Here is a 26,469-nt window from a genome sequence, read left to right as displayed (position 1 = left end):
CAGCTTGGCCGATTTGTACCAAAGTTCGCACAAAAGTAAGCTATTATAAGGCTTAAAGAAGAGCATAAGTCAAGAACGGGTAAAAATCGTGTCGAAAGTAGTGGGTGACTAGAGCTTACTCTCCTAAGTGCATAACCATGCCTAAAGGAAAGTTTTGAAAAGCATGCATTAATATTAGTCAGCATGCAGCAACTGTTTCTTTCTGTGTACAGGATAGTACGGTAAGGTAGAACCAAGCTTCAGCAAGTAAATCCTCCATGGTCAGATCAAATAAACCAATCTCAATATATGCATGATATCGTCACCGTTCCGGAGATATACAGGATGTTCGAGAATATCTTACTAGATGACAGGACGGCCATCATGGAGGAAACCCGACCGAATTTTATATTTGTGAATTCTCAAAGTTCTTGTTGATTCTCGGGGATGTATACGACCCGAAGAAATGCATCGTTTGAGGCTGCAACATCATTCAAGTAACAGTAGGCGTTTCTGAACATGTGTGTGTATTCTTGATGCGCCATGTTCGTACCTATTTGCGCAGATCGTGATCGTTTGAATACTTCATCTGAAAACATTGCGTTCAGTGTGGAACCATGTTCTACCTCCTCTCAAGAGGTGTGTGCTGTCCCAAGGTTGCATGATTAAATGTTGCTCCTAGTGTTCATTGTCATTATCTCCCCCTTTTCCCTTGACTAATCACCGGTACGTCAATAGCTGCTTCCACTGTCTCTAGCGGCTCACTGATAGCCTCTCCACTGTTACTTCCATATCCTGCGCCGTGTGTGGTGTTTCTTGGTTTACCCTATACATACCTGGAACAATACAGTATCATGGATCCTCTATGCCTGATCGTACCACGCTATGTGCTGCATATCAATAATATACGTATGGTTATATTGATTTTGTTAATTAAAAGTTGCATATAAGAATTACTTAGGGGACATTGAAGATTATTCTTTCTTGTGTGACTTGATCCCGGAATTTCCAATCCAAGCTACGAGATGATTTATACTCAAATAGGCTAAATATATTTTTTTTCGCCGAACCTTTTATTTGTTTTAGTAGCAACTTTAAAAAGATCGTTTATTTCAAGTAACAATCTTTTAAAAATATTTTGTTCATATATTAAGTTAATTCACTTGCAATAATGCTTTATTTAATGGCAGTTGTTTGAATTGTGTTGTAAGGCATAAAAATAGTTGTAAAACTTTCCAGTGTATAAAAAGAATACCATTTAAAGGTTTTATGACGGTTTGGTCATTATTAACTTAACAAAAGGCTCTCAGTTAGTGTAGAACACACAGTCACATATTACAATTTATATGCTCATAAACGTGATTGACAGCTAACTAGGTTTTTTAAAGAAAGAAACAGAAAAAAATATTTATGTAGTACATACTTCACAAAACAGCACATAAAGATATACTACAAGCAAACTTCTGGAGAATAGACAATTCAACAAGTATTTTTTTTCTTTAAAAAATAGAAGTATCTACATAATATTTCATTTGAAATACCCGTTCGTGATATTCCATTGATAGCAGAAAACGGATACACACTTGCTAAAGACACTAACTAATATGACAGAGAAGCTTAAGAAAATTATATAATATATTATCAAAATAATAATAACAAAAAAGCTTCCATAAACAATGTTTTTTTAAATATAAAAGCCACCCAAAAGGATATCTTCTACTTATTTCTATATATATTTATTTCTAGGGTAAAATGAGGAAATTGAACTAAAGTAAGATTAAAAGCATTGGACGCGATCGATTATATGTGTAATATGCTATAGCGAGATAAGTTCCCTGACATCCAGAAAAATATTTTACCTCCCTTAACCTTACGAAGAGGGCATAATTGTATCAGCCTTAGACCAATTTCTTGAATTTACTACCCCTCCTCCAGTAAAGAACTCTTTTTACTGGTTTGTGAAAACATCATTTTTATTATTTATTATAATTTTTACGATTATTATTATTTTTACTATTTAATAAGGTATTTTCAAATTAAATCAGTTCCTGGTTGAAACCTAGGAGGAGCATGTTATAGGTAAATACATATAATTATAATAATTAATAGACCCTGATTATTTGTTTTAGATAATCGGCTATTGTACACGGTTTTGGTGTGGAAGACCCAGTTTCGATTCGTGGTAGGAGCTCATGTGGTTCGGATCCCACGTTAAGCTGTAGATCATCGTCTCATATAGCCTCGCTACTGAAAGGGATACTAAATTGAAAATAAAATCAAAATCGAAATCTGTATTATGAGTTTTTAACAGAACGCCCAAACGTATGAAACCAATCGAACTTCTGTGATGATGTGGATTGTATAAGCAGCAGGCGAACACTCAATAATGATTTCTAAACAATTCATTTTATTATTATTATTATTATTATTATTATTATTATTATTATTATTATTATTATTTAGTGAAACGATAAGGTACAGTAAAAATTAATTGAAAATATTGTATTAACATCGGATTTATGTATTTGTACAGAATTTTAGAACTCTAGTTAATATAGAAGTTGCAAGATTTTACTCTTAACAAACAGGAAAGTAACCTAACAAACTAATTTGAAAAACGAAGACGAAGGTCCTAAAATGCATGAGCGAAACAGGAACAATAAGAATTTTTTCTTGTTGAAAAGTTTAAAACCGGTCACTTTGTGTCGGTCGTCGTAATTTCTTGGTGCTAGACCGGTATGAAAGCCGTTTTCATATTGTTCGTTTTCCTATTATTATTATTATTATTATTATTATTATTATTATTATTATTATTATTATTATTATTATTATTATTATTATTATTATTATTAAAAACTTTTTCGTACAGCCGTCTAAGGCTTAAATCCAGTATTTCGAGTATGTCTAACTATCTACCATTAATACTGACGATTGAGCAACAACTCTGCCTTTCTGACAGTGAGGAATGTAATTTTGTCATCTTTCAAAATTGTTTTCTGTTGAGGAAACAAAAACTAATGGTGCTTATGATATGGGTAACAAATACTTGGGTCGTCGAGAAGTCAACAAAGATATTGACATTCCCTTCAGCTAAGTTACATATATTTGTTATCAGAAGGATCTTGAGTAAGAGAAACGATAGGAAGAAAAAAAGAATCCTGTTCCAAAACATCACAACACAAAAAATGCCATCCATTTTCCTTTTGGAAAGTCTTTTGAAAACTTTGTATAACATTGTCAACTTAAAACCCATTTCTCTCCACAAATCGTCTTCTTTTCTTTTCTTTTTGTAGCCAACTCTATAATAGTTCTGAATGACTAAGACACTATAAGAAATCAAAATTATATCGGACGAATATTAATGGATATCTGCCGTTAACTATTTGTGTAATCAAAGATACGCTCAAAGGGAAAGGAGATTGAAGCATAATGCTTCATTTAAATGTTAGGTGGGGGAAAAGGATGGTAAATGAATTAACTACAAACTAACTCTATGGCCTATGGAACCCGAAGGTTCAATGCCGCGTTTACAAAACCTCTCCATTGACTTCTATCCTTAGCTAACTGGATCCTGTTTCTACTTTGTATTCGTATTTCTGCGAGATTCATCCTAATATTGTCCTCCCACCTGCGCCTAGGTCTTCCTAATGGTCGTTTTCCGATTGGTTTTCTAGTTAAGACTTGAAAGCATTCCTACGTTTTTCCATCCTAGCTACATGACCTGCCCACCTGAACCTCCTATAGACTTGATGACCCTAACAGTGTTTGGTAAACCGTATAAATTATGAAGTTTCCGCCATTCCCCATTCCAGTTTCTTTTGGCTCCGAATATTCATCTCAGGATCTTGTTCCCAAATACTTTCAGTCTATGTTCTTCCTCCTGAGTAAGCGACCATGTTTCGCAATCATACAGGCATGATTATCGTTTTATATACTTAAGCTTCAAATTCCTCGACAGAATTCGCGACGACAAGAGATTTTGAACTGAATAATAACCCTAATTCCCTGCTTGTAATAGACATTTAATTTCTTCGTGAATATGATTTTCCCTGATCCTAGATATTTGAAAGTATCAAAAGTATTATTTGACATTTTAACACATCCATAATTTGCCGTATTATGGTCTCGACGAACTTCCATGTATTTACGTGGCAAATGAAATAAGACATTTAAAATTTTCAAGCAATTATTAATTAAAACTGGTGAAAGAAGTATATAATATATAAGAAGTACACTTAAAGTACACTTGTAATTAAGTCTTCAGCATTTTTTAAAAAAAACGAAATCCTACGTAGGTTGAAGGAGACAGACTTAATTATAGGAAGAAATGATTACTGGAATAGGAAGTTGGAGGATCTCAAAGAAACCCACGGACGCAAACCAAGAAACCCTAACACCAGAAGTGTGCGCTTTCTGAGCAATCGTGCTCCTCTAAATTTCCAACCAGTTAATAATTGAAAAAAAAAAAAAAAAAGTATACATATACACATGAACTCTTTTATTAGAGGTTTGGCCATAAGGAATATAGGGATAATGGAGATCATCAGAACAGGCTTTCTTCCACAAAACCAGGAAGAGGGAAAAATGTAAAGGAAGTGCACTGAGGCACTATTTGCTGAAGAACGTATCCTGAACAAGAGCAAAATGTAATCACAATTTAATTTAAGTTAAGTAGTTCTGTGCAGGGGCGGATTCAGAGGGGGCGATCGGCTCCCTAGAAGAGGAAACTTTCTTATTTTAAATATAAATAAAACCGATCCAAGAGTTTGGAGCTCTTAAAAGTAGTTCTAAGTAGCAGTATTACAACCCTCCCAGAAGTCCGCCCCGGAAGCCGCCCCTGGCTTTGTGGAAGGGGAAAAAGCCACACCGGAAGTATGTGTAGAAGAATTGGATCGGAACCATGCAAATAGTTTTTAGTATCGTGGAAACACACGACATGAGGACTTAGTAATGTGGGGTGCATATCAACCTTAGGGGGTAGGCTATAGACACACTGATCTGATGTAATGGATTCATAGTTACAAAAGACATGGTGAATTATAGTTGAGATTCTCAAACCTTTCCTTCACTCAAACCCTTAAATTTTAATGCGATATTTCTCTTTGTTTTTAGACGAACTTTTTTTTTGTATGTGCTTACTTACATGTATGTGTGCTAAATCGTGGTTAAAAGTTTGTTAAGTGCGAGTAATAAGATTGAAGACAGTAGTCGTTTGTCTTACACTCTAGTGTTAATTTGTAATGCCGTTACGGATGTGTATTTGTGGGAAGTAAATAGTAGTAATACACTTTCAAGTGAAAGAATAAAAGATGCCAGTGCTTTAAGGAAATATAAACGTTACCAATAACAAAGAAACACTGAATGTAATATTTTTGTTTTTGTTTAGTTTAAATAATCAAGAGTCTGTACAAATTAAGTAGTAACACTGGCTGCATCTGTGTATCAAATATACCGTTATGTACTGTCGATGACGTCGTTGTGGTTGGGTTTACTGTGTCGTATAATGATCCTAACTAGTGATGCCCACCACGAGACGAGACGAGAAGTAAGACTGTCTCGTCTCGTTTGGCAAATACATATAAAGAAATTATGCCCGGATTTTTTTTTCTTGATTTCATCTAAAAGTTATCAGACTTCCTCTGCGTCATGAGAGGTTCACAAAGATTCGGTATAACTACATTTAAACCATATTTATTACGGAAACAAGGGCACCGATCCTGGGGGGCCAGGGGGGCCCGGTCCCCCCAAAGCTCATGTGAGCCCCTTCGTTGTATTTGTGAATATACAATATTTTGCATAATTTGAATGCAAATTTAAAATCCTCATATATATATGCCGTATGCATCTGAATGCCCCCCCCCCTCAAATTTACAGAGAAATCGGCGCCCTTGTACGGAAGTATATGATGTTGTGACTTGCATAAATTTAACTGTTGATAAATGTTCTTTATTGTGTTCGTATAATCACTTTATCAATTATGTAACACTAAACAGTTTTTGATATTTAAGATTTGAATGAGCTAATATTACCCACGGGATTCGAGAAATCTCTCGGTTCATGGTCAACAGTAGAATCATACCTCACATATTGTAGTAGTGAATACGGATAGGCCTATTACGTGAAGTGACTAAATAATATTTCTTTTAATTTCCATGTTTGACTGTACTGCAGTATTATTGTTTTAAATTTAACGAAAATAGTTTATGTGAAGTTATTATCGAACAAAGATTAAATAACTTTATTTTATTTATTTATTTATTTACAGATATCTCTAGTGGCAATTGCAACAGATCGTGATGCGAAAATACAAGCACTTGCGACGTTAAAAAATTACTGTGTACCACTTTTGGTAAGTAAAATATCATAAAGTTCCTTTTGTTTGACTTAATGTAATATAGTGAGTTAAATAATAGAATACAGTATTTAATATACATTTTGTTGAAACATATTGTGCCATTATTTCTATAACTTTACAAGGTGTCTAGTCCTTCTATTATTATTATTATTAGTTTTGTATTTAAGGTCTTTATTAAAGAATACCTGTATTGATTTTTTTTAAAACACCAAATCCAGATACTGTAACACTTGGCACAGAACTAAGAAATTAAATCTGAGAGACTGCTATTACCAGTTACACGTTAAATAACTGAATTATTGGCGCTGAGAGACGGTTTTTACCAGCCACAGGTTAAATAACTAAATTATTAGTGCTGAGAGACCGTTTTTACCAGTTACAGATTAAATAACTGAATTGTTGGCACTAAGAAACTGCTGTTACCAGTTACAGGTTAAATAACTTAACTGTTAACGCTGAGAAACCGCTGTTACCAGTTACAGGTTAAATAACTGAATTATTAGCTCTGAGAGACTGCTGTTATCAGTTACAGGTTAAATAATTGAATTATTGGTGCTGAGAGACTGTTGTTATCAGTTACAGGTTAAATGACTGAATTATTGGCATTGAGTGACCGCTGTTACCAGTTACAGGTTAAATAACTAAATTATTGGTGCTGAGAGACTGCTATTACCAGTTATAGGTTAAATAACTAAATTATTGGTAATAAAGGGATGTATAATTTCTATAAAACGATTAAATAGGCACATGACCGGATTTGATTGGGTTGTTAAAACATCCCAAGTAATTATGATTTCATTACAGATGACTGGAATCATTAAGGGTCTTCACTACAGCGAAATTAAACTACTGCTAATTTTAGAGTTTTTTTTTGTAATATCTTCAAAACAAATAAAAATATTCGAAAAGCAGAAACGTAGTGAATTAGACAATACGAATTTGCATGTACCACCGTTATAACAACTCATCTATCTGCTTTCGATTTGCAACTGTAGATAGATTTAGCATTTTTTGCGAGTTCTGTAAATAGTGGCATACCAAAAGGAGATAGGTGAATTGTGGTAAAAGTATCACATGCAAAAATCGTATTATCTAGTTCACTACATTCCTGCTTTTCGAATATTTTTTATTTGTTTTGAAAGTATTACAGAAATACTCTAAAATTAGCGGTAGTTCAATTTCGCGGTAGTGAAGACTCTTAAACAGAAGTTCATTTGGCCAGTCAGTCAATATTCTTTCTGTATAAAGTTGTTCAATTTCCTACAATGTTAAGAGTTATTAGAGATTAAGTAAATATGACGTAAGAAATATTTCCGAGTGCCAGATACATACAATAAAGGAAAATCTGTAAATTTCTCAAACCGTTTTAATATATTAATCATAGCTTGTTAAGTTAGTTCTCTATATTCTGTATACTGATCACGTAATCGACGTTACGAAACATACTAACTGTTGAATTTAACAGACCAAAAGTATATTCAAGACCACAGGTGGAAAAGAACAGTTTTGAAAAGTTGTTTTCACTCTTCAAATTCCATTACTATAGCAAAAAAAGAAAAAAAAAGTAAAGTATAGTCTTTAATAGTTTATATTCTTTTAGTTTTAACATTTGACCCTTTTTTTCTGAGGTGACGTCAAAAACAAGTGTGAACAACGTAGCCTTTACGGCACTTTTGTTACTGTATTGTTCCTGCATAGTTTTGTTTCTATTCCCAATTTAAACCGGTTCATCAGGACAATGCCTGCTTGTTTAGTTGATTGTTTAAAAAAAAAAAAAAAAAACACTGGACAGGAAATATTTCATATTCTGCTAAACTTGTGCCTGGAATTTTAACAATCTTTAAAAAAATAAAAAGTACTGTTATTGTTTTTTCTGTATGAGGGTTCATATACTGGCTAGCCATCGACTCTTGCAGAAGAATGACCATTGACCATAAGCTTAGGTTTCTTCTTTGCACGGAAGGTCAAAATGTGTACAAAGATACTTTTTTTCCCTTTCTTTATTTAATGTGCTGGAATGCCAAAGGGGGAAGTGAGGGGAAAATCTCAACCACCCCGTGTAGTAAATGGGAATGCTTAAAGCAGGACTCATGTTTCCTGTCGTAAGATATAAGGAAGGACAGATGGTCAGTGTCCGTCTTGAGAGTACTTGAAATTTTTCTCCCTTCTTTCGTTTCGTTTAGGCGTCCCTCAGAAGTTGCCATCGTGACCTCCACTTCATGACATATAGTCTTCCTTCACTCATGCTCGTAAGTGTCTGCTGGAGAAGTTAAGATAATATGGGGAACTGATGGATGGACTAAGTATATAGAAAGACCATGTGACTGTGTGGTGCTGGACCGTGAAACTCTATAGATCGTGAGTGGTTCCTTTTCTTTCGTCAGTCCCCTCTCTTACTTTCCTTTTCCAGATGCTTCTGCCGATTTGGTCGAAATGAGGCAGAGAAGCACGGGAGATTTGAGGGAGGGGTTAGAAGGAATGAAGTGACGCAAAGGAAACATTTTTCCGGACGATAGCACACCCATTAGTAGAAGTACGTAAAGCAGAATGCCCATTTCATGAGTTCGTTTAAGCACTGCCAGTGTAGTCAAAGACAGATAAAAAGTTCTAAACAATTTACACATGAAGTAGACTAACCTATAATGCCTATACATGACTATGCATAGAAAAGTCTAGCCGGAACGTTGGTGAGGGATCATTTAGGATGATAAAATAGATTGTTTTTAGATTGAAAAGAACGTATATGTTCAATTTTAATGTTCATTGTTCAATATGTTCAATTTTTTTATATGTTCAATTTTTTCTTGTGACAGACACCCTCTGGTTTGGTCAGTGTTATTCATGTCTTTCTTCATGCTTTTGGCGTGGGGGATTCAGTTTCCATTCCTTGTGAAAGCTTATGTAGCTCGGATTTACATTATGGTGTAGGTCCATTCTTATATACCCTCGATGTTGAACTGTCTCAGGCTCTCTCTCTCTCTATGGCCTATGGAACCTGAAGGTTCAATGCCGCGTTCACAAAAGCTCTCCATTGACTTCTATTCTTAGCCAATTGGATCCAGATTCTACTTTGTATTCTTATTTCTGTGAGATTCATCTTAATATTCTTCTCCCATTTGCGCCTAGGTTTTCCTAATGGTCGTTTTTTTAATTGGATTTACACTTGAAAAAGCATTCCTACTTTTCTTCCATTCTGGCTACATGCCCTACCCACCTGAGCTTCCTAGACTTGATGACTCTTAACAATATTTGGTAAACGGTAAAAAAAATTATGCAGTTCCTCGTAATGAAGTTTTCCCCATTCCCGTTCCTCTTGGATTCGAATATTCCTCACAGGATCTTGATTTCAAACACTTTCAGTCTACATTCTTCCCTCAGAAGGAACCATGTTTCGCAATCATACCGGAGAACAGGCATGATTATCGTTTTATATATTTTAAACTTCAAATTCCTTGCAGAATTCACGACGAAAAGATTTTGAACTGAATAATGATGAACAAGTGGTGCCTGAGCTGAACATTCAATCTCGTAGCCACAGAGGTTAAGGGTTTACGTTTCTTTAGCATTTTTTTTTTTTTTTTTTTTTGATACGTGGTCACCGGATCAATTTTTATTGCCTCTATTTCTAGTTTCTTTCTTCGTACGCTGAGAAAAAAGACATATAGCGTACGTAAAAACGTAGGTTATACGCGTAAATCCTGTAGTTTTTGGACTTAACGTACAACCCTATGTAACATTCTGCAGGAAACGTATAACGGAAAACGCATGTGTTATGCGTACTTTCCTCATAATTGTTCCATCTATAAGTACTTTCCGTACGAAAGAAAGAACTTTATATAGGCGGTAGGATCTCACATAGGCCTATAGATGGACGTATACAGGGTGGCGCAAAAGTAGGTATACAGTACCGTACTGATCAGCTCATTGCATTTTATATCTTTTCTTACTGTTTGAGTTTATTATTTGTTCTTAATGTGTTTTTACTTATATCTTAAGCTCGGAACAGCCGAAGCAAATAAACCCATAAACTAAAATGTAATCCTTGATCAATGCGATACTTTTGGGCCACCCTGTATAGCATATATCTGAGTCAAACATTCTGTAGCAGCATGATGTAACATCTAAGCGGGAAAAGGGCATTAAGTATGTAGCATATGAATAATGTATTCTCCGTACAGATTTCTGCAGTAAATATAAGGATGCCGTATATTTCTACAATATACCGCTGTCCGTGTAACGGATTTTTCTCATTGTAATCTTGGAGTACCTTAGGTATGCTCTGTCAGCGTTGAAAATTATAAATTGGTCCATTACTGTGGAGTGCTGAATATATATACACTTGATATGTTCTTAAACAATATTCAAGATTTATTTTTTTAAGAATGAGGAAAGTAACTTCGTATTATTACAATATAATTTTACATCGTTATTAAAACGATATCGTAAACCATGCCGCATAAACAGCTGTGTTCAACATGTGTAAAACTATAATCAACATTGAAGAAAAAAAAGTTTTATATCAAGGCGACAAAATGTTAATTACGTTTGTCTGAACAAGGTCACGTAGAATGAATGAACATAAAAATATTTTATTGCAGCAATCAACAGACTATGAACAAAGATTTAATTTGTTATTACTTATTAAGTTTATGGTAATTCAGTCAAAACGACCTACTGTAAGAACTACTGTAAGATTTTATTTTATTTTTTTAAAATTTCTTTTGTACTAATGAATGTTAATGTTTCTTATACATTCAGTATTTTTAAGCAATGGAAAACATTTTTGTGCATTTTATCCTTAATGTGAAATCAAAGCCATACGCCAAGCACTCAATCCAAAATCTAGGAGAGAGAAATATTAGCAAAGCCAAACTGCCCTCTTTTGATATAATATACACTATGTAATTATGTAATTGCGAGAACTTGTATTTACTACATCTTCCAAAAAATATTGCTGTAGAGCGAAGAAATTCAACAATCATTTTATATACACCTTTTCCATAGTAATACACCACTTCAAGGAGTATAGCAATCTCCACTTATGTTTTTCATATCTCCCGAACTGTTTGAGGCATCCTAAAAATGTTGCTGTAAACGGCATTATGATTTTTACATCTTCTGAAACCCATTTACGCGATTGGATGTGATACTTTTTAAGTAGTTCTTGGAAATGAAACCCATTTATATGATTGGATGTGATACTTTCTAGGCAGTTCTTGGAAATGAAACCCATTTACGTGATTGGATGTGATACTTTCTAAGCAGTTCTTGGAAATGAAACGCATTTACGTGATTGGATGTGGTGCTTTCTAAGCAGTTCTTGGAAATGAAACCCTTTTACATGATTGAATGTGGTACTTTCTAAGCAGTTCTTGAAAATGAAACCCATTTACATGATTGGACGTGGTACTTTCTAAGCAGTTCTTGGAAATGTAACCCATTTACGTGATTGGATGTGATACTTTCTAAGCAGTTTTTGGAAATGAAACCTATTTCACGTGATTGGATGTGATACTTTCTAAGCAGTTTTTGGAAATAAAGCCTTTGGAAAATGTCTCACTTTCAATCTCTAATAATTTTCTTCAAATTTTATTATTCGAATTACTCGTACGGTACATCAATTAATGATCATAATATTCGATACTAAGATATTTTGAGCGTATATTGTGTTATTACCGTAGAGGTTTTCAAAATTAGAATTTTTGTGATACTACAACGTCCTTAGTTTGTAACAGTGAATGATAAATGTGGTATTCTAAGCTTCCGTTTAACATATAGATTTAAAATAAGTAATTACCTGACGCAATGCCATTTGAATCTATCTGTCTATCTATAGATATCTATCGGAATTTATAAATCCGGAAACTACGAGTGTCGTTCGCAAAGCTCTGGTCTTTACTGAGCCAAAAATGTGATTGAGGAAGTTTTTGCCTTACACAAAACAATATTACTGCTTTCATTTCATTCTAAAATCAGTTCAGATTTTTATAACAGGAAGTGGTTATTTTGTTGTGTTCTCCTTAAAAAAAAAAATATTTTCACTAGAGTTTAAAAAAATCGACAACAAAGTAGGGAGAGATGTATGCTGCGAATAATCAGCGAAATATAGGAAAATACAGGAACGTAACAGGAACAAGAAGATAACAGGAACAATGAACATTATAATCAAAATAAAGGGCTGTAAGTGGCAGTGCGAAAGTCATTTGGCAAGAAGGTATAACCCATAGACAAAAGACAATCGTTAACAAGATACCAAGAGACAAGATGAAGAAACCTAAGAGATGACTTCACAACAATGGGATGAAGTCAATATGGTGCACAAAGTAACGTGAAAGATGGTAACCAACCGTTGCCAATCTGCTGTTGGATGAAGAGATCTCGCAACTACTGTACAACCAACTAAATACCCATGTAATTATTTTTCTAATCAATTAATTTGTTAATATGTCATTTCGTTCTCAAATTCATGAAATGAAATGATCTGTCAGTTTAAATGCCCCACAATGATGACCTTTAGGCTAAAAGAGAGAGTTGAGTTTAGTTGATTTTGAGTTTAACGTCCCTTTTTAGCAGCGAGGCTATATGAGACGTGGACCTACTGATTAACGTGGAATCCGAACCACATGAGCTCCCGCCTGGAATCGAACCCGGGTCTCCCGCGCCAAAGGCGCGTTCGCTAACCGCTTAGCCACCGAGGAGCTCGCTAAAAGAGAGAGACGGATGATTAAGAAAGGGAATGATGACGGAAGCATTAGTGGAATTACAAGGTGGAAGGAAATGGGAGTAACCTGAGAAAACTTACGGACACGATGTTGTCCACCACAAACTTATTTGGCTGGAGATCGAATCAAGGACCTCAAGCACCAGAGGTAAGCGCTCTACACTGAGCTACCACGCCCTCTTGAAGAATTTGATGTGAAGAAGGAATTTATATGTTCCATTAAAAACAAGGAACAATTGGTCCAGACGGCAAACGGAGTCGAAGAGCATTAGGAAACGAATTTACGTTTATAGTTGAGGATAGAGTCCATAAGCAGAAAGCTTCGTAGTCAACGTTGATCTTAATTCGAGGCCAGATCCATGTTTTTGTTTCTGAAATAAGATAAACGAGTTAAATAATGCTTGAACGATAAATAAGTTTAGATAGGCCATAAGGTTTCTTGGGTAATTTGAATTATGAAACCCGCATTTGAGGAGGTTGGTTGGCAACATTGAACACAGAACTGAAAAAACAAAAAATAGTAGAAGGGAGGGTACTGAGTGGAATGAGTGAGAAGTCAGTGGCGAGGTTAAGTTAAAGGAGGGATGTTATCCGTCTCCTGGGCGCCTTGTGGTGTAGATTGTGTAAAGGGCAGCTGAGGGACGAAGTTGAGTGTTTGTATTAATGGTGACGATCTGTCAAAGTGGAAGAAAGAAGAGGGTCAAATGGGGGTCACTTCGTCTCAATTTACATAGGCGTCAAGAGAGGGAAAGCGATCTGGGTCTTGTCAAAGTGACCCCTGGTGGACCCTTGATCACCTACTAAAAAGATTTATTAAAATTCATCTTTTCAGTTTCAAAGGCTGCAGTTGAACAGTTATTTGCTGTACGATTCTCATATACGATGTATAATAATAAAAATATCCTCGTTAAATAATAATAATAATAATAATAATAATAATAATAATAATAATAATAATAATAATAATAATAATAATAATACAGAAACCCATAAAACGATTGATTTGAACATTACAATTGAATGTTATAATCTAATCTCGGTCTCGCCTTGATAGTCTCGAAATAGATTATGTGAAATGAAATCTTGTTAGTTTTACGTCCCACGTTATGCCGGCTAGGTTAAAGGAGACGGTGATATTGAGAAATGAATGAAATGGTGGAATGAATAAAGTGGGAGGAAACGAGAAAACCCACGAACACAGTCTTTGTCCACCACAAGGCCCACTTGACGCCAGCTAGGATCGAACCAGGGAACCCACACACCAGAGGTAAACGCTCTTACCACTGAGCCACCTTACCCCCTTTGAAATAAAAAATGTGTAAGTAATTTCATAGTCCTTTATTTAATTTCCTGTATTGCTTTGTTAAAGTTTATTCTTGATTATAGAACTATTGTAGGGCGAATACTCCTTCATAGTTAAGTCGTTAACTGTCGTGTTTTTGTGTATGTGTTCGCGGGTTCAATCCCAATTGGCCGTATCAAACCTTGGATAAAACCCTAATAAAAATTCAGATCCCACTTTATGTAATAGATTTTGTATAATTTATGCCCGGTATTGAAACGGAACATTACTCAATCAAGTATAATATTTTTTTTTACATTACTTTATGGTCTACCGGCCAGCGCACGCGCCTTTGTTTAATGGGATTCTGTGTTCTATTCCCGGTGAAAGAAGATTTAAAAAATCTGAAAACATTACATTACTGTGGTTCGGATTTCATCTTTAATTGTAAATTCACGTCTCTCATAGCCTCGGTGCTGAAAGAGATGCTAAATTCCAATCCAACAAACAAAGCAATTTAGGTTACGTACTTTGCATCTTGATAATTCCAGCCAATTCTGTGGTTTAAACTATCTTTCTTTTTCCACGATCTTGTCCAGTCATATTCTAGAATTCATGGTTGTGATCTCTTCATATCTTTACATTTTTACCATCAGTTTTAAAACAAAGTTAGTATGTAACATTACTTACACGAGTAGTTGTAGTAAAGCAACAGGAAATATTTAAACATCTGTTTTCCAGGAGAAAGAGAAGAAAACCCGGAGACAAATATTCGGATCCAAGAAGAACGGGAATAGTAAGACTATTCATGGCTTTGGATTGATTGTTTTAACAAAAGAGACACTGACCAAAGCTTAAAACCCACTTTATTTTAAATTATAATTTTTTTTTTAACTGTTTCGGATATGCTAGATATCCGAAACAGTTAAAAAAAAATATATATATATAATTTAAAATAAAGTGGGTTTTAAGCTTTGGTCAGTGTCTCTTTTGTTAAAAGAACGAGAATGGTGAATGCCAAAAACTTCATAATTTATACCGTTTACCAAACATTGTTAGGGTCAGCAAATTTAGGAGACGCAGGTGGGCAGGTATTGTAGCCAGAATGGGAGAAAGTAGGAACGCTTTCGAAGTTTTAACTGGAAATCCAACTGTGCTAATATTCGAGACGAGGGTCGTGGTGTTGTCTCGAAATACAAGTGTCTATGTAGGTATCATCTCGATACGTTGAGTCTGGTCTCAATTTATGAACGTCTGTCTTATGTCGGTGTCGTTTCGCCACGAGTCGGACGAGTCTTGGTCTAACTGCCGTCCCTAATTCCCTATTAATTCAGTTCTAAAGACAAACCCAGTTTGCTGTTTTCTTTCTTTCTTTCTTTTTTTAAAGTGTCTTGTCTGTCATTGAGTAATTATATCCCGAGTATGCCAATATGTACTCCAGGTTGAAAACTGCTTTTATAAATGACATTAAAATAAAGATTACCCAGTTTGCTGGGTTGATTATTTTTAATTTAAATTCAATAGTTAGTAGAGTAGAAGCCCGTGTACACCGCGGAATCAATAATATCGCGAGTACAAGCATGCTGCCCGAAATCTAGTTCACCTTCCCAACTTCTTACGCGTGCAGTCTGGTTCGAGTTTTCAATACTGTATCTTTGGCAATGAGAATTGTTGTACATATGTATACATAGGATAGAATACACTGTCATTTTAACTCTGAAAACCAGTAGCTCTGCAGCCTCTAAATTTGCTCACTTGGTCAAAATAACAATGACTTTAAGCAGGGAAAATTATACAATAGGTAATAATTGACTATGAGCAGCGGCGCAAATCTGTCTTCAACATTGGGGAGGACAAGTAAGACCGTTTCCTCCTTTTTTGTTAAGTGATGCTCAAGACAATTGTGAAATTGAAAAACAATCTTGTGGAGGATCAGGGAGGAGAGTTGTCTTCAACATTGGGAGGCGAGCAGATTTGAGGTTTATTTTCGGGGGGACATCAATTTCATCTCACTTTCCTTTCTGGCAATCGGACACAAATCATCATATTTCCCCCCCCAAACAAAACATTTCAAATCTGATTATTGGGGGCACAATCCCCCTAGTTCCAAGATTGGAGGGGACATGTCTCCCTCATCCTCCGGAATTTGCGCCAGTGACTATGACGATGAAACTGATGAACCAGGAATAAAAAGTTACCGAATTCGTGCAGAAAATAACTGAAATAATGATTTGGACGGACATTGTGGTACGGTTATAGTCTAATGCAAATCCTTCTACGCCCGCGTTATAACGACTATCATTCATTAGTATAAGTTTTCCGTACTTATAATCTAAATTGGACGTAGTTTTTTTTTTTCTATTTTCAAGCATTGAAAATAGAAAAAAAAAAAAAACTACATTCAATTTAGATTATGACATTTGTGTAAAACAAACAAGAAATGGACAACAAAAGATGGTAGTAAGTCTTGTTCGGTCGGCTATCAGCTAGGTGAAGGTATAGATATCTGACGTTCCGAATGTACACATTGCATTCATCTTCAGGGATTGTGGTGATTGGAAATTGTTCCATAAAGTCAATCGAAGTAGGCTATAGCAAAATGATGCCGACTATTTTACTGGGATTTCTCCAGTTAGGAGTAGTCGATCTATAGTCATAGTACTAAATTACAAGTTTTTTTCCTAGTGCAGCTACTATGAATTTTATTTCCCTGCTTACAAAAAGGAAGAAAAATGAACTTAGTGTCGTAAACGAACGAAAGAGAAAACGATATAGACAAAATGGCTCCTCTTTTGCCATATCTTTCCAATATCGATTCATTCAATTTTTTTCGCTCCGCGCACACTTTTTCGTTGAAAGTATTCTCCTATTAAGTTGTTTACTTCCGTTCTATTTTCTTTCTCTTTTTAAACTTTTTTTTGTCCATTTTCTTTATCCCCAATTTCTTATGTCGGTGAGTATAAAGTGGTAGATTAGAGAAATTTCCTCTTCTCCTATTTTTTTTAAAGCACATTACACAAATGATCGTACTTAATCTCGATCCCATACACTCTCTTCTCCAAGTGCTCTGTAATTCCTTTTACAACCAAAGAAAAAAAAAGAGGATGCAAGGAACACAAACAAAACTATAATACTGTGAAATATATTTTCTATATTTGTGGAACGTTGGATCCTTTTCTATGATAGTTGGAAAACACTTATTTTTCTTGAAATACTTTCACCCTTTATCTAAAGCAGGATCAACTGAAGATAACAGGAACTGTTCATTCAACTTTCACCATTTACCTTAGCATATAGACTATATATGGGACCGAAAATCCACAGTTTGCTGAGTTTCAGTTACAACCTATAAATGATATTAGTTTCTCATAATAAAAAGAAAAAGTTGCGTCCACGAAGTTGCGTGATGTCTCTTCATATAATCGGCTTTTATCGCCGTTTTCAGAAAGTTCCTGACTGTTCCACGGTGCTGAATTAACATTGAAAATTGTGAAAAATGAAATGAAATCTTTAAGTTTTACGTCCCACGGTTATGTCGGTTAGGCTAAAGGAGACGGTGATGAGTAATGAATGAAAAATGGTGGAATGAAGAAAGTGGGGGGAAACGGTAGAACCCCGAGAAAACCCACGCACACGGTGTTTGTTCACTTGGCGGGGCTGGGATCGAACCCGGGACCCCAAGCACCAGAGGTGAACGCTCTACCACTGAGCCACCGCGGCCCCCATTGAAAATTGTATGCCTTCATCAAGACTTGACCCCAAAACTTGACGCTTAAAAGGTATAAGCTTGCAAGACAGAAATGAGGAAAATGAGAACGTACTACAAGTGGCACAAGCATACGATCTTTTAAGAAGATGGAAGAACGCTTTATTACATTTAAGTGTGGCACCTCAAGTTCTCTGATCGACTACATTTTCGGGAGAAGAGAAAGCCTACGTGACGTAAAGCACTGCAAAGTAATACGAGGTGAGAGTATAACGTCCAAGACGACAAAATGTTTTTCTATACGAACGAAGGGGTACAAACTAGACGGGGCAACTGTTGAAAAGATTCGAAAGGAAATTACCACATCGTTAGTACTGCAAATGAAGGAAGAAAAGTTGCTCGTGGAAGAGGACTAAACCAGAGTATCAGTAGCACTCAGAGAAACAGCAAGAAAAGTTGATCGGGGTTCTAAGAAAGAGGATCGTTGAGAAGGAAACAGGGTGGTGGAATAAAGAAGTTCCAGTAGCTATGAAGAAAGAACTATACAAAAAAAAAAAAAAGGCAGAATTCTGGTAATCAACCATATAGATCTGATGCGTTAGCGGGAAATATATGGAACAAACCTGTTAATCATTAAGTTTGCAGAGTGTATATTTAAGATTTGCTATAATCAATACAGAACGATTTTGCTTTCGCAATCCAAAGACTCACTATATCAGAAGAAAGCATATCTTGACTTAAGAACCTGACATAGTAAAAATAATACAAAATTTACCTTTTTTTCTTTTGCTTGATTTAATAAGTGAAAGGAGATAATGAAATACAACTTACTACAATGATAGATAATGTTATTCTACAACAGCAAATATGAACCTGAAGAATTTTCAGTGTTACCATCCATAGAAATAACGGTGTTGCCAAAATAACATTTCCCCCAAAATCTTAAGTTGAGGCAGCGACTAGAGGAACAAACTAAACTGCATTTGATTACGTATCATGTTGTTTTGGTATTCTGAGAACTACTTTTTAAATAACATTATTATTTAATTTTAATAACTGAATGTTAAAACTATTTTGTTCATTACAAACTAAATACAACTATTATTTAAAAAGTAGTTCACAGAATTTCAAGACAACATGATACATAATCAAACGCAGTTGAGTTCGTTCCTCTAGTCGCTACCTTAACTTAGATTTTAAGGGAAATGTTATTCTGGCAACACTATTTCTATGGATGGCAACACTGAAACTTCTTCAGGTTCATATTTTCTGTTGTAGAATAACATTATCTATGATTGTGGTAAGTTGTATTTCATTATCTCCTTTCACTTATGAATAAACAAGCAAAAGAAAAATGGTAAATTTTGTATTTTTTTTAGCCTGAACTAATAGAAATATTTTTGTTCCAACGTTTGATTTCTTTATATTTCAGAATTTGGTAGCATGTGTTTTCGTCCCAATCCCCGAGCACTCAAAGAATCAATCAAACTGAGACAAGCTGTTCAAAGGGAATTTGATTTTTTTTTAACATGTCAGCAAAGATTGAACAAGAAGGGAACTACAAATTGAATATGTAGGTAATTTTCTTGCAGAACTGTACAATATTCTAGAGAATCCCAGGACAGGGCCCAACCAACCAGCAGCTGTCTGTCTACAGAAAAATAGGTTTCGAGAGTGAAACTTAACACAGTAAAATTGCGGCTAATTTGCTGTTATTTCGTTTCCTTTTGATTTCTTATTTCTTCGAGACCTTTTCTTGTCATAATTCGCTTTTCTTAGCTAGAAAGAAAAGAAAAGAAAAAAATCTCACGTACACCTTTTGACACCGTCTTTTGTCCGATGAGAAACCGAAGAACTGCAAGGGACCTTCTCATATATACATAGCAGACAAAAGAATGGAATGAAAGGAGGATTTAAACCGAGTCCAAATAGAAGAAAAAGTAGAGTAGAAAAGTGATAAAGGAGTGCGAAAGGAAAGCCAGAAATGAATGCAACCGAAAAAAGGAAAGAAGGAGAGGAGAATATGAAAGAAATGTCAACGTTAGAACAAAAAAATAAAATTCAAATTGTCCCCATTGATGACAAAATGGATCATAGTGATCACAGAAGGAACTGTACCGACAAAGAAGGCTTGTCTTTTGTAGTACACAGTGCGACACAAGCGAAGTGCCACTTTACCTTTACATTACATATAAGAAATGGCCATATGGTATAGCCGTTGTACTTAACAATAAAACCCTCATGTCATATCGAGATACGACAATGATTATTTGGTTTTGAAAGGATTCATATTTATACCATCACTTCCTCATTTCAAGATACTGTTTTGTGGTTCTTAGAAGTACGTGCTTTATATTATTATTATTATTATTATTATTATTATTATTATTATTATTATTATTATTATTATTATTATTAGTTATTTCTTTAATCTAATCATCCTGAAAGAAGCTAACAGTGGGAACTCAAAACTCCCTCGACTTAACGTAATTCGATCTGTGCGTAAGTTGAATTCTTACATTGCAACCTAAAATTGGTCGCAACATGAAAAGAATACGAAAAACTTCGGGAAAATACTCTTTAATGCTAAACACGGTACAGAATGGTATGTTTTTTCAATGCTGATGGTTAAAGAACACCTAATTAATAGGTGAACAATGCTTAATTTCCTAATGAGTTCATGTCTCACTCATTAGATGGCTCTAAAAAATATAACCAGAAAAAATAATAGTATTTCTTACTTCAGATGTTCTGAATCGTTACTTAACTCCGGGAGTATTTGTCCAATACCTTTCCGTTTTTCGTCAACAATTCATCATTAATAGATATAATAAGAGGAATACCGAGATTCATCCACCATCTTTAATCATCGCCGATCATTTTCATCAATTTTTACATTAAAATGAAATTAAATCTTTCTGTTTAGTGTGACACGATTATGCCCGTTAGGCTAAGAGAGACGATGATTAAGGCAACTGAATGATGGGAAAATTGGTGGAATGAGAATGTGAGAGGTAGGAAACGGTACCCCGAGGAAACCCCACGGACACGATATTATCCACCACAAACTTACGTGGCCGGATATCGAACCAGGGATCCCATACACCAGAGGTAAGCTCTTTACCATGAGGCCCGTTCCCTCCAATTTTTACATTGAATTTACTATGACAAAATAATTATGAATAACATTAGTTAGTGATATATGTGACGGTCCCTGAAGATATAAAACATCAAATAAGATTATGAGAGAAAAGAAGAAAGATATGCTAAGCGTTATATATTCTGTAAATAATAGCCAATAGGAGCTTAATCGTAGCTTTTCGACAGGGAGGTTATGTGAGGTGTCGGTCTCAATTTAACATGGGATCCCAACTTGGATCACTCCCAGCAAAGTCGCGAATGATAACCACCCAGCCACGTGAGATGGATTCTGCATGTGATGTCATCCATAACAATTACAGTAAACTCACTTTCAATATACGGGTACACATTTGCACTGCAACCAGAGGAGGAAAGCCGTCAAATGCATCTGTGTATTGTTTGTATAAGCATTCGGTTGTTGAAACTAGAAAATGGGATGCTGGTAGTGGTAATGTTAGTTGAAAATGCATGTGTGTGTCTGTGTTCGTATAATAGCGAGCCTATATCTGTTCACACATGCCCATTACTGATGTGATGAAGGTGACTGTGGTCGCAGGATGGTGGTACCCTCCTCCCGATCCAGAGGGAGATGTGCTTTTCAGCAGAGGTGATGATAGTTTTGCACCATGCAGGCGGGTTGAGTTAACATCACGTTGAGCTGTGACTGCGATCGAATGCATCTTGGGTGGTGTCAGCAACAGATTTCGTTAAATGTGCTTCCAGCATAAAGTAGGGAAAAAAGAAGTTTTTGAAGAAGCATAAAGTAGGGGAAAAAAAGTTTTTGAAGAATGTATTCCATGAACTTTTTCGTGACCTTTTTTCTCCCCTGACCATGTGGTTTCACTCTTTCTGAACTCTTTTCTCGTCTTCGTTCTCCATCTCTGCATTTCTATTTTTGTTATATTTCTGGTGGAAAATGGCTTGAAAACGAAACGTGAGACATTTGACTGGGGGTTGTGTATGAGGGCGAAGGAAAAGTCGTTGGTTTGGTTTTTATGGTGGTTTTGTCTCTTCATCACAATTCTTTTCGTCAGTTTCAAAACGAATTTATATTTGTGTTTCAAATAGACCCACGGAAACCACGCTCCCCACGTAAAGTCTTCCTACAATGTGTCTCGTCGTGTTATGAAATAAGTGCAACTTTGAGACAGTTCAAGTGTTTAAAGTAAAGAAAATAAATGTTGAAATTTTCACTTTTTTTATTTAGAAATGTTAACAATTATTCTGTAGAAATATATGGGGATCTTGTTTTGCTTATCGTGCCCCTTGTTCACAAATACTAAAACCGCTGGTGGTGTTCGTTTATACTTTACGTTATAAAAGTAATAATCACTTTTAAAACAATATTAAAAACAATTCTTTTGCAGCATGCACAAAAATGAATAAATGAGAATAAGACTATAAAATGGGTTTGTATTATTACTTATTATTAAAAGTAATATCCATTATTTCTTTTATATATTTATATATATTTATATAGTACTTTATTAATGTTGTTCTCTGTTGTTTATATCCTGTTTTGTTATGCAACCAAAATGCTCTGGAGGTTGCGTGTGCAGTATAACATCCAGGGGATCTTTGCCAATATAAAAATATAGTAATCAAAAGCAATACTGATATTTTTTTTTTTAAAAAAAGAAGTAAAAATGAATGTCTGCTAATAATACAATATTTCCCACAATTAGTATTAGTTAAAACTGAACTACGTTACATGCAGAATGTTTGGAACCCACCATGTTGATATGGGTAAACCAACCTCGAATATTCCTTCTATTCACACTCTTGAAGGTGGGAATAAATTAGCTTGAACGTTTTAAATGAAATGAAAGCTGTAGAAGAAAATATAATTTAGTTTCTCCTACGTCGTTTGTGGTGTGTCAGGTGTCTAATAACATTACACCAAGAAAATTATTTTCCACGTTAATATTCTGTGTTCGCGTCACTGACATCAGTGATAGGCTTGTATATTGAACTTGTAGTAATAATTTGGTTTACAGTAACAATAGTATTACTACTGCCAACAACAACAAGTCTTGATAAAAAATAAAATAAATGCAACAGGAACAGAGGATCACTTATAATATAAACAAAAGGAATATGAAACCAGCAACACTTCATTCTACTGACGAGTTAATAAATGAAATGGTTTGTATCACCAGACGCAGGAGAAAAATGGCTCGGAAAATCACGTTTCTTGCGAACCAGAAGAACCTTCAGTGCTCTAGTAAAGTGTTGGAGAGGCACGAAATACATTAATTTTTTATTAGCGGGGCGTGATTTCTAACGGAATTGGTGGTGCCCACGTTTACAGACACATGAGGCACTTTACAAACTTAAAGGAGCCCGCACACATTCATAACAAACTTCATTTTGATCTTTTGAGTGTTTTGTTTTCTGTTTGTATTCAAGGTCGCGTATAGTTGTTTTAGGTGATCGTTTAGTTTGAAGAGAACTGCAGATCACCACTTTTATTAATATTTGTATCCGTTTGGGTTTGTGTAAACTTAATTTTCTTTGGCATTGTTGTTCAGATTTAATTTAACACATGGTTTTTTATTACCGTTATATTACTATTTCGCCATTAGTTTTCTGTTTCTGTTAATTGTTTTGTAAATACAATTTGCCCGTCCGTTCTCTGAAGATTTCTCCTATTGTTTATTAAGGACACATGCACTTGAGAAGTGTAAATATCTAATACACTATTTTGCAGTATATGTAGCGACTTCAAACCACAGTCATGCTTTGAATTCACAGTCGCTTGCTGTATAGTGCGGCACCGGTCAGCGTCGTAACTTGGGTTCTTTCTGGGAGGGCAAGCATTAATATTTGGGCACCCTAGAAAAAGTTGTTTTGAACCCTTCCGCAAAATTCACTCTTTGTAGCCCTCCCGCATGCCCCTGGGCACATTCCATACTTGACAAATTAATCAAGAGTGCAATATTGACAAATCTCAAAGCAATACTAATAAATATAGTTTCTATGGCCCCTAATAGTAGATATTTTTTTACTGAAATGGGCCCAGATTCATTTTTGTTGTATTTACCTTTTGTGTGCTGTTTCGTTTATGTACATAATGTAGTGAACCTGCTTGATGCCTCATCTTAATTTCATGTTCGTATCGTATATGGAGTAAGAAAATTTTTATCTTAAAGTGGACCCCCCCTGAACGGAGGGGAGCTTCTCTGATGGGGCACTTGCCCCTCTTCCCCCCACAAGTTACGGCCCTAGTACCAGTACTGTACAACTCAGTATATAGTTGTGGAAGTTTGATTAAAGTTTGAGGACCTTGGCATTGTTCGTGTCTGGTAAAAGATCAATGCCTTGTGTAACAGATGCACAAACAAAAACTAGCTTTCTATACACGTTGTTTCGGGTTCAATCCCCTTAGGTGAAAGTCTAAGTCATGAGTAGTAGTTCGGATCCTACGTTAGTTACCGTCATGCATAGCTTCATCGTTGAAAGAGGACTTTGAACTTCTATCAACCAAAATATATGTATTTTAAAATAATTACACCTGTGTTTCAGCGTTTTTAAAAAATATTTTACCTAGAAGGAAAGAAAACAATAGTGAGAAGTAAAAAAGATGCGAGAATTCCAATTATTTCAATAAGATGCGCATATCTCGGATTTTGTTAAGGTTAGATTTATGAAATCCGGTATTTGGACCTCTTTTTTTTAAAAGGAATTAGACATGTGTTTCACCATTTTTTGATATTTGCCCTAGAAAAGAACGAAAAGGGTGGGGTTGCACTTTGTATAATTGGATGGCTATATCTCGAAATTCGTTAAGGTTAGAGACAAGAAATTTTGTATTTAGAGTTTTCATTTTAAAATAATTATAGAAACGTATTTCAGTGTCTTTTTTTTTTTTTTTTTTAATATTTCCCTTGCAAGGAAAAATTTGATTTAAGGGTTTACACTGCAGCGAAATTAAACCACCGCTAATTTTAGAGTTTTTCTGTAATATCATCAAAACAAATAAAAATATTCGAAAAACAGAAACGTAGTGAACTAGACAATACGATTTTGCATGTGATACGTTTACCACAATTCACCTATCTGCTTTCGGTATTCCGCTATTTACGGAACCCGCAAAAAATGCTAAATCTATCTACAGTTGCAAATCGAAAAGGGATATGGGGGGCCGTGGTGGCTCAGTGGTAGAGCGTTCACCTTTGGTGCTTGGAGTCCCGGGTTCGATCCCAGCCCCCGCCAAGTGAACTTTGTAGTGGACAAGCACCGTGTGTATGGGTTTCCTCGGGGTTCTCCCGTTTCATCCCACTTTCTTCATTCCACCACTTCATTCATTACTCATCATCACCGTCTCCTTTAGCCTAAGCGGCATAACCGTGGGACGTAAAACTCAAATATTTCATTTCATTTTTAACGATATCATATGCAAAATCATATTGTCTAGTTCACTACGTTTCTGCTTTTCGAATATTTTTTATTTGTTTTGAAGATATTACAGAAAACTAAAATTAGCGGTAGTTTAATTTCGCTGTAGTGAAGACCCTTAAGTTTAGCGTCCCTTTTCAGCAGCGAGGACCTGCTGTTTAAGGTGGGGTCCCAACCACCGTAATGCTTTCAATATTAAAGCTCTTCAACCGGAAATCGTACCTGGGACCCCGTGCACCAAACGCGCGCGTGGCAGCCACTAGACCAGAAGTTATGGCTTCATGTTTTTAAGAACAAGAATAATAGATTATTTGCAAAATATTAACAAATAAAGAAGTTAGTAATTTTAAAATATGCTTTGTTATTTCGCATTTTTCCGACGAATTACTGCATGTACATTTAAACACACAGCTATCAAAAACTCGGTTTCTGAGTGTTTTGTCCGAACCCAGTTTTCAGCTCACTTGTATCTAACGTATTCTGGTGGGTCCACCAAGCAAGTACGTAAAGTAGAAGTACGTTGGTCAATTTCTTTTCTTTTTGGTTTACAAAAATCTATGGTGCCAAAGTGGAAATTAAGAGTCGGAGTACAGGTATAAGTTGAGAATTAAGATTACAAATACAACGTATGCAAGAACTGTATAATTATGCGTTCATTGCACAGGTGAACATTCTTCTCTTTCCCTAAATTTATCATTCCTCTTCCAACTGTACCTTTCCCTTACAAATTTTTCATTCTGTCCCCAACTTTACCTTTCTCCTCAAATTTACCATTCTTCCCCAAATTTACCTTCCGTCCTTAAATTTATCCTTCTTTCTCCAAACTTACCTTTCTTCTAAAAATTTACCATTTCTCTTCAAATTTATCATTCTGCCCCCAAAGTTAC

At 35.3% G+C, this 26,469-nt stretch overlaps 1 protein-coding gene across 1 annotated transcript in view; it reads left to right on the top strand.

Annotated features, from left to right (window-relative positions):
- Positions 1-26,469, top strand: part of Reck (Reversion-inducing-cysteine-rich protein with kazal motifs) — a 286,139-nt gene that overhangs the window by 149,695 nt on the left and 109,975 nt on the right. Inside the window, exon 3 of the mRNA XM_081736752.1 lies at positions 6,245-6,328. Within this exon, the coding sequence (XP_081592878.1) occupies positions 6,245-6,328 (84 nt within the window). The remainder of the gene's footprint in view (positions 1-6,244; positions 6,329-26,469) is intronic.

Source organism: Thermobia domestica, chromosome 13, assembly GCF_964235325.1.
Source record: "Thermobia domestica chromosome 13, izTheDome1.hap1.1, whole genome shotgun sequence".
NCBI lineage: Eukaryota > Metazoa > Arthropoda > Insecta > Zygentoma > Lepismatidae > Thermobia > Thermobia domestica.
The sequence above is the reverse complement of the archived record's forward strand: the minus strand, read 5'-3'. Positions and strand labels throughout refer to the sequence as shown.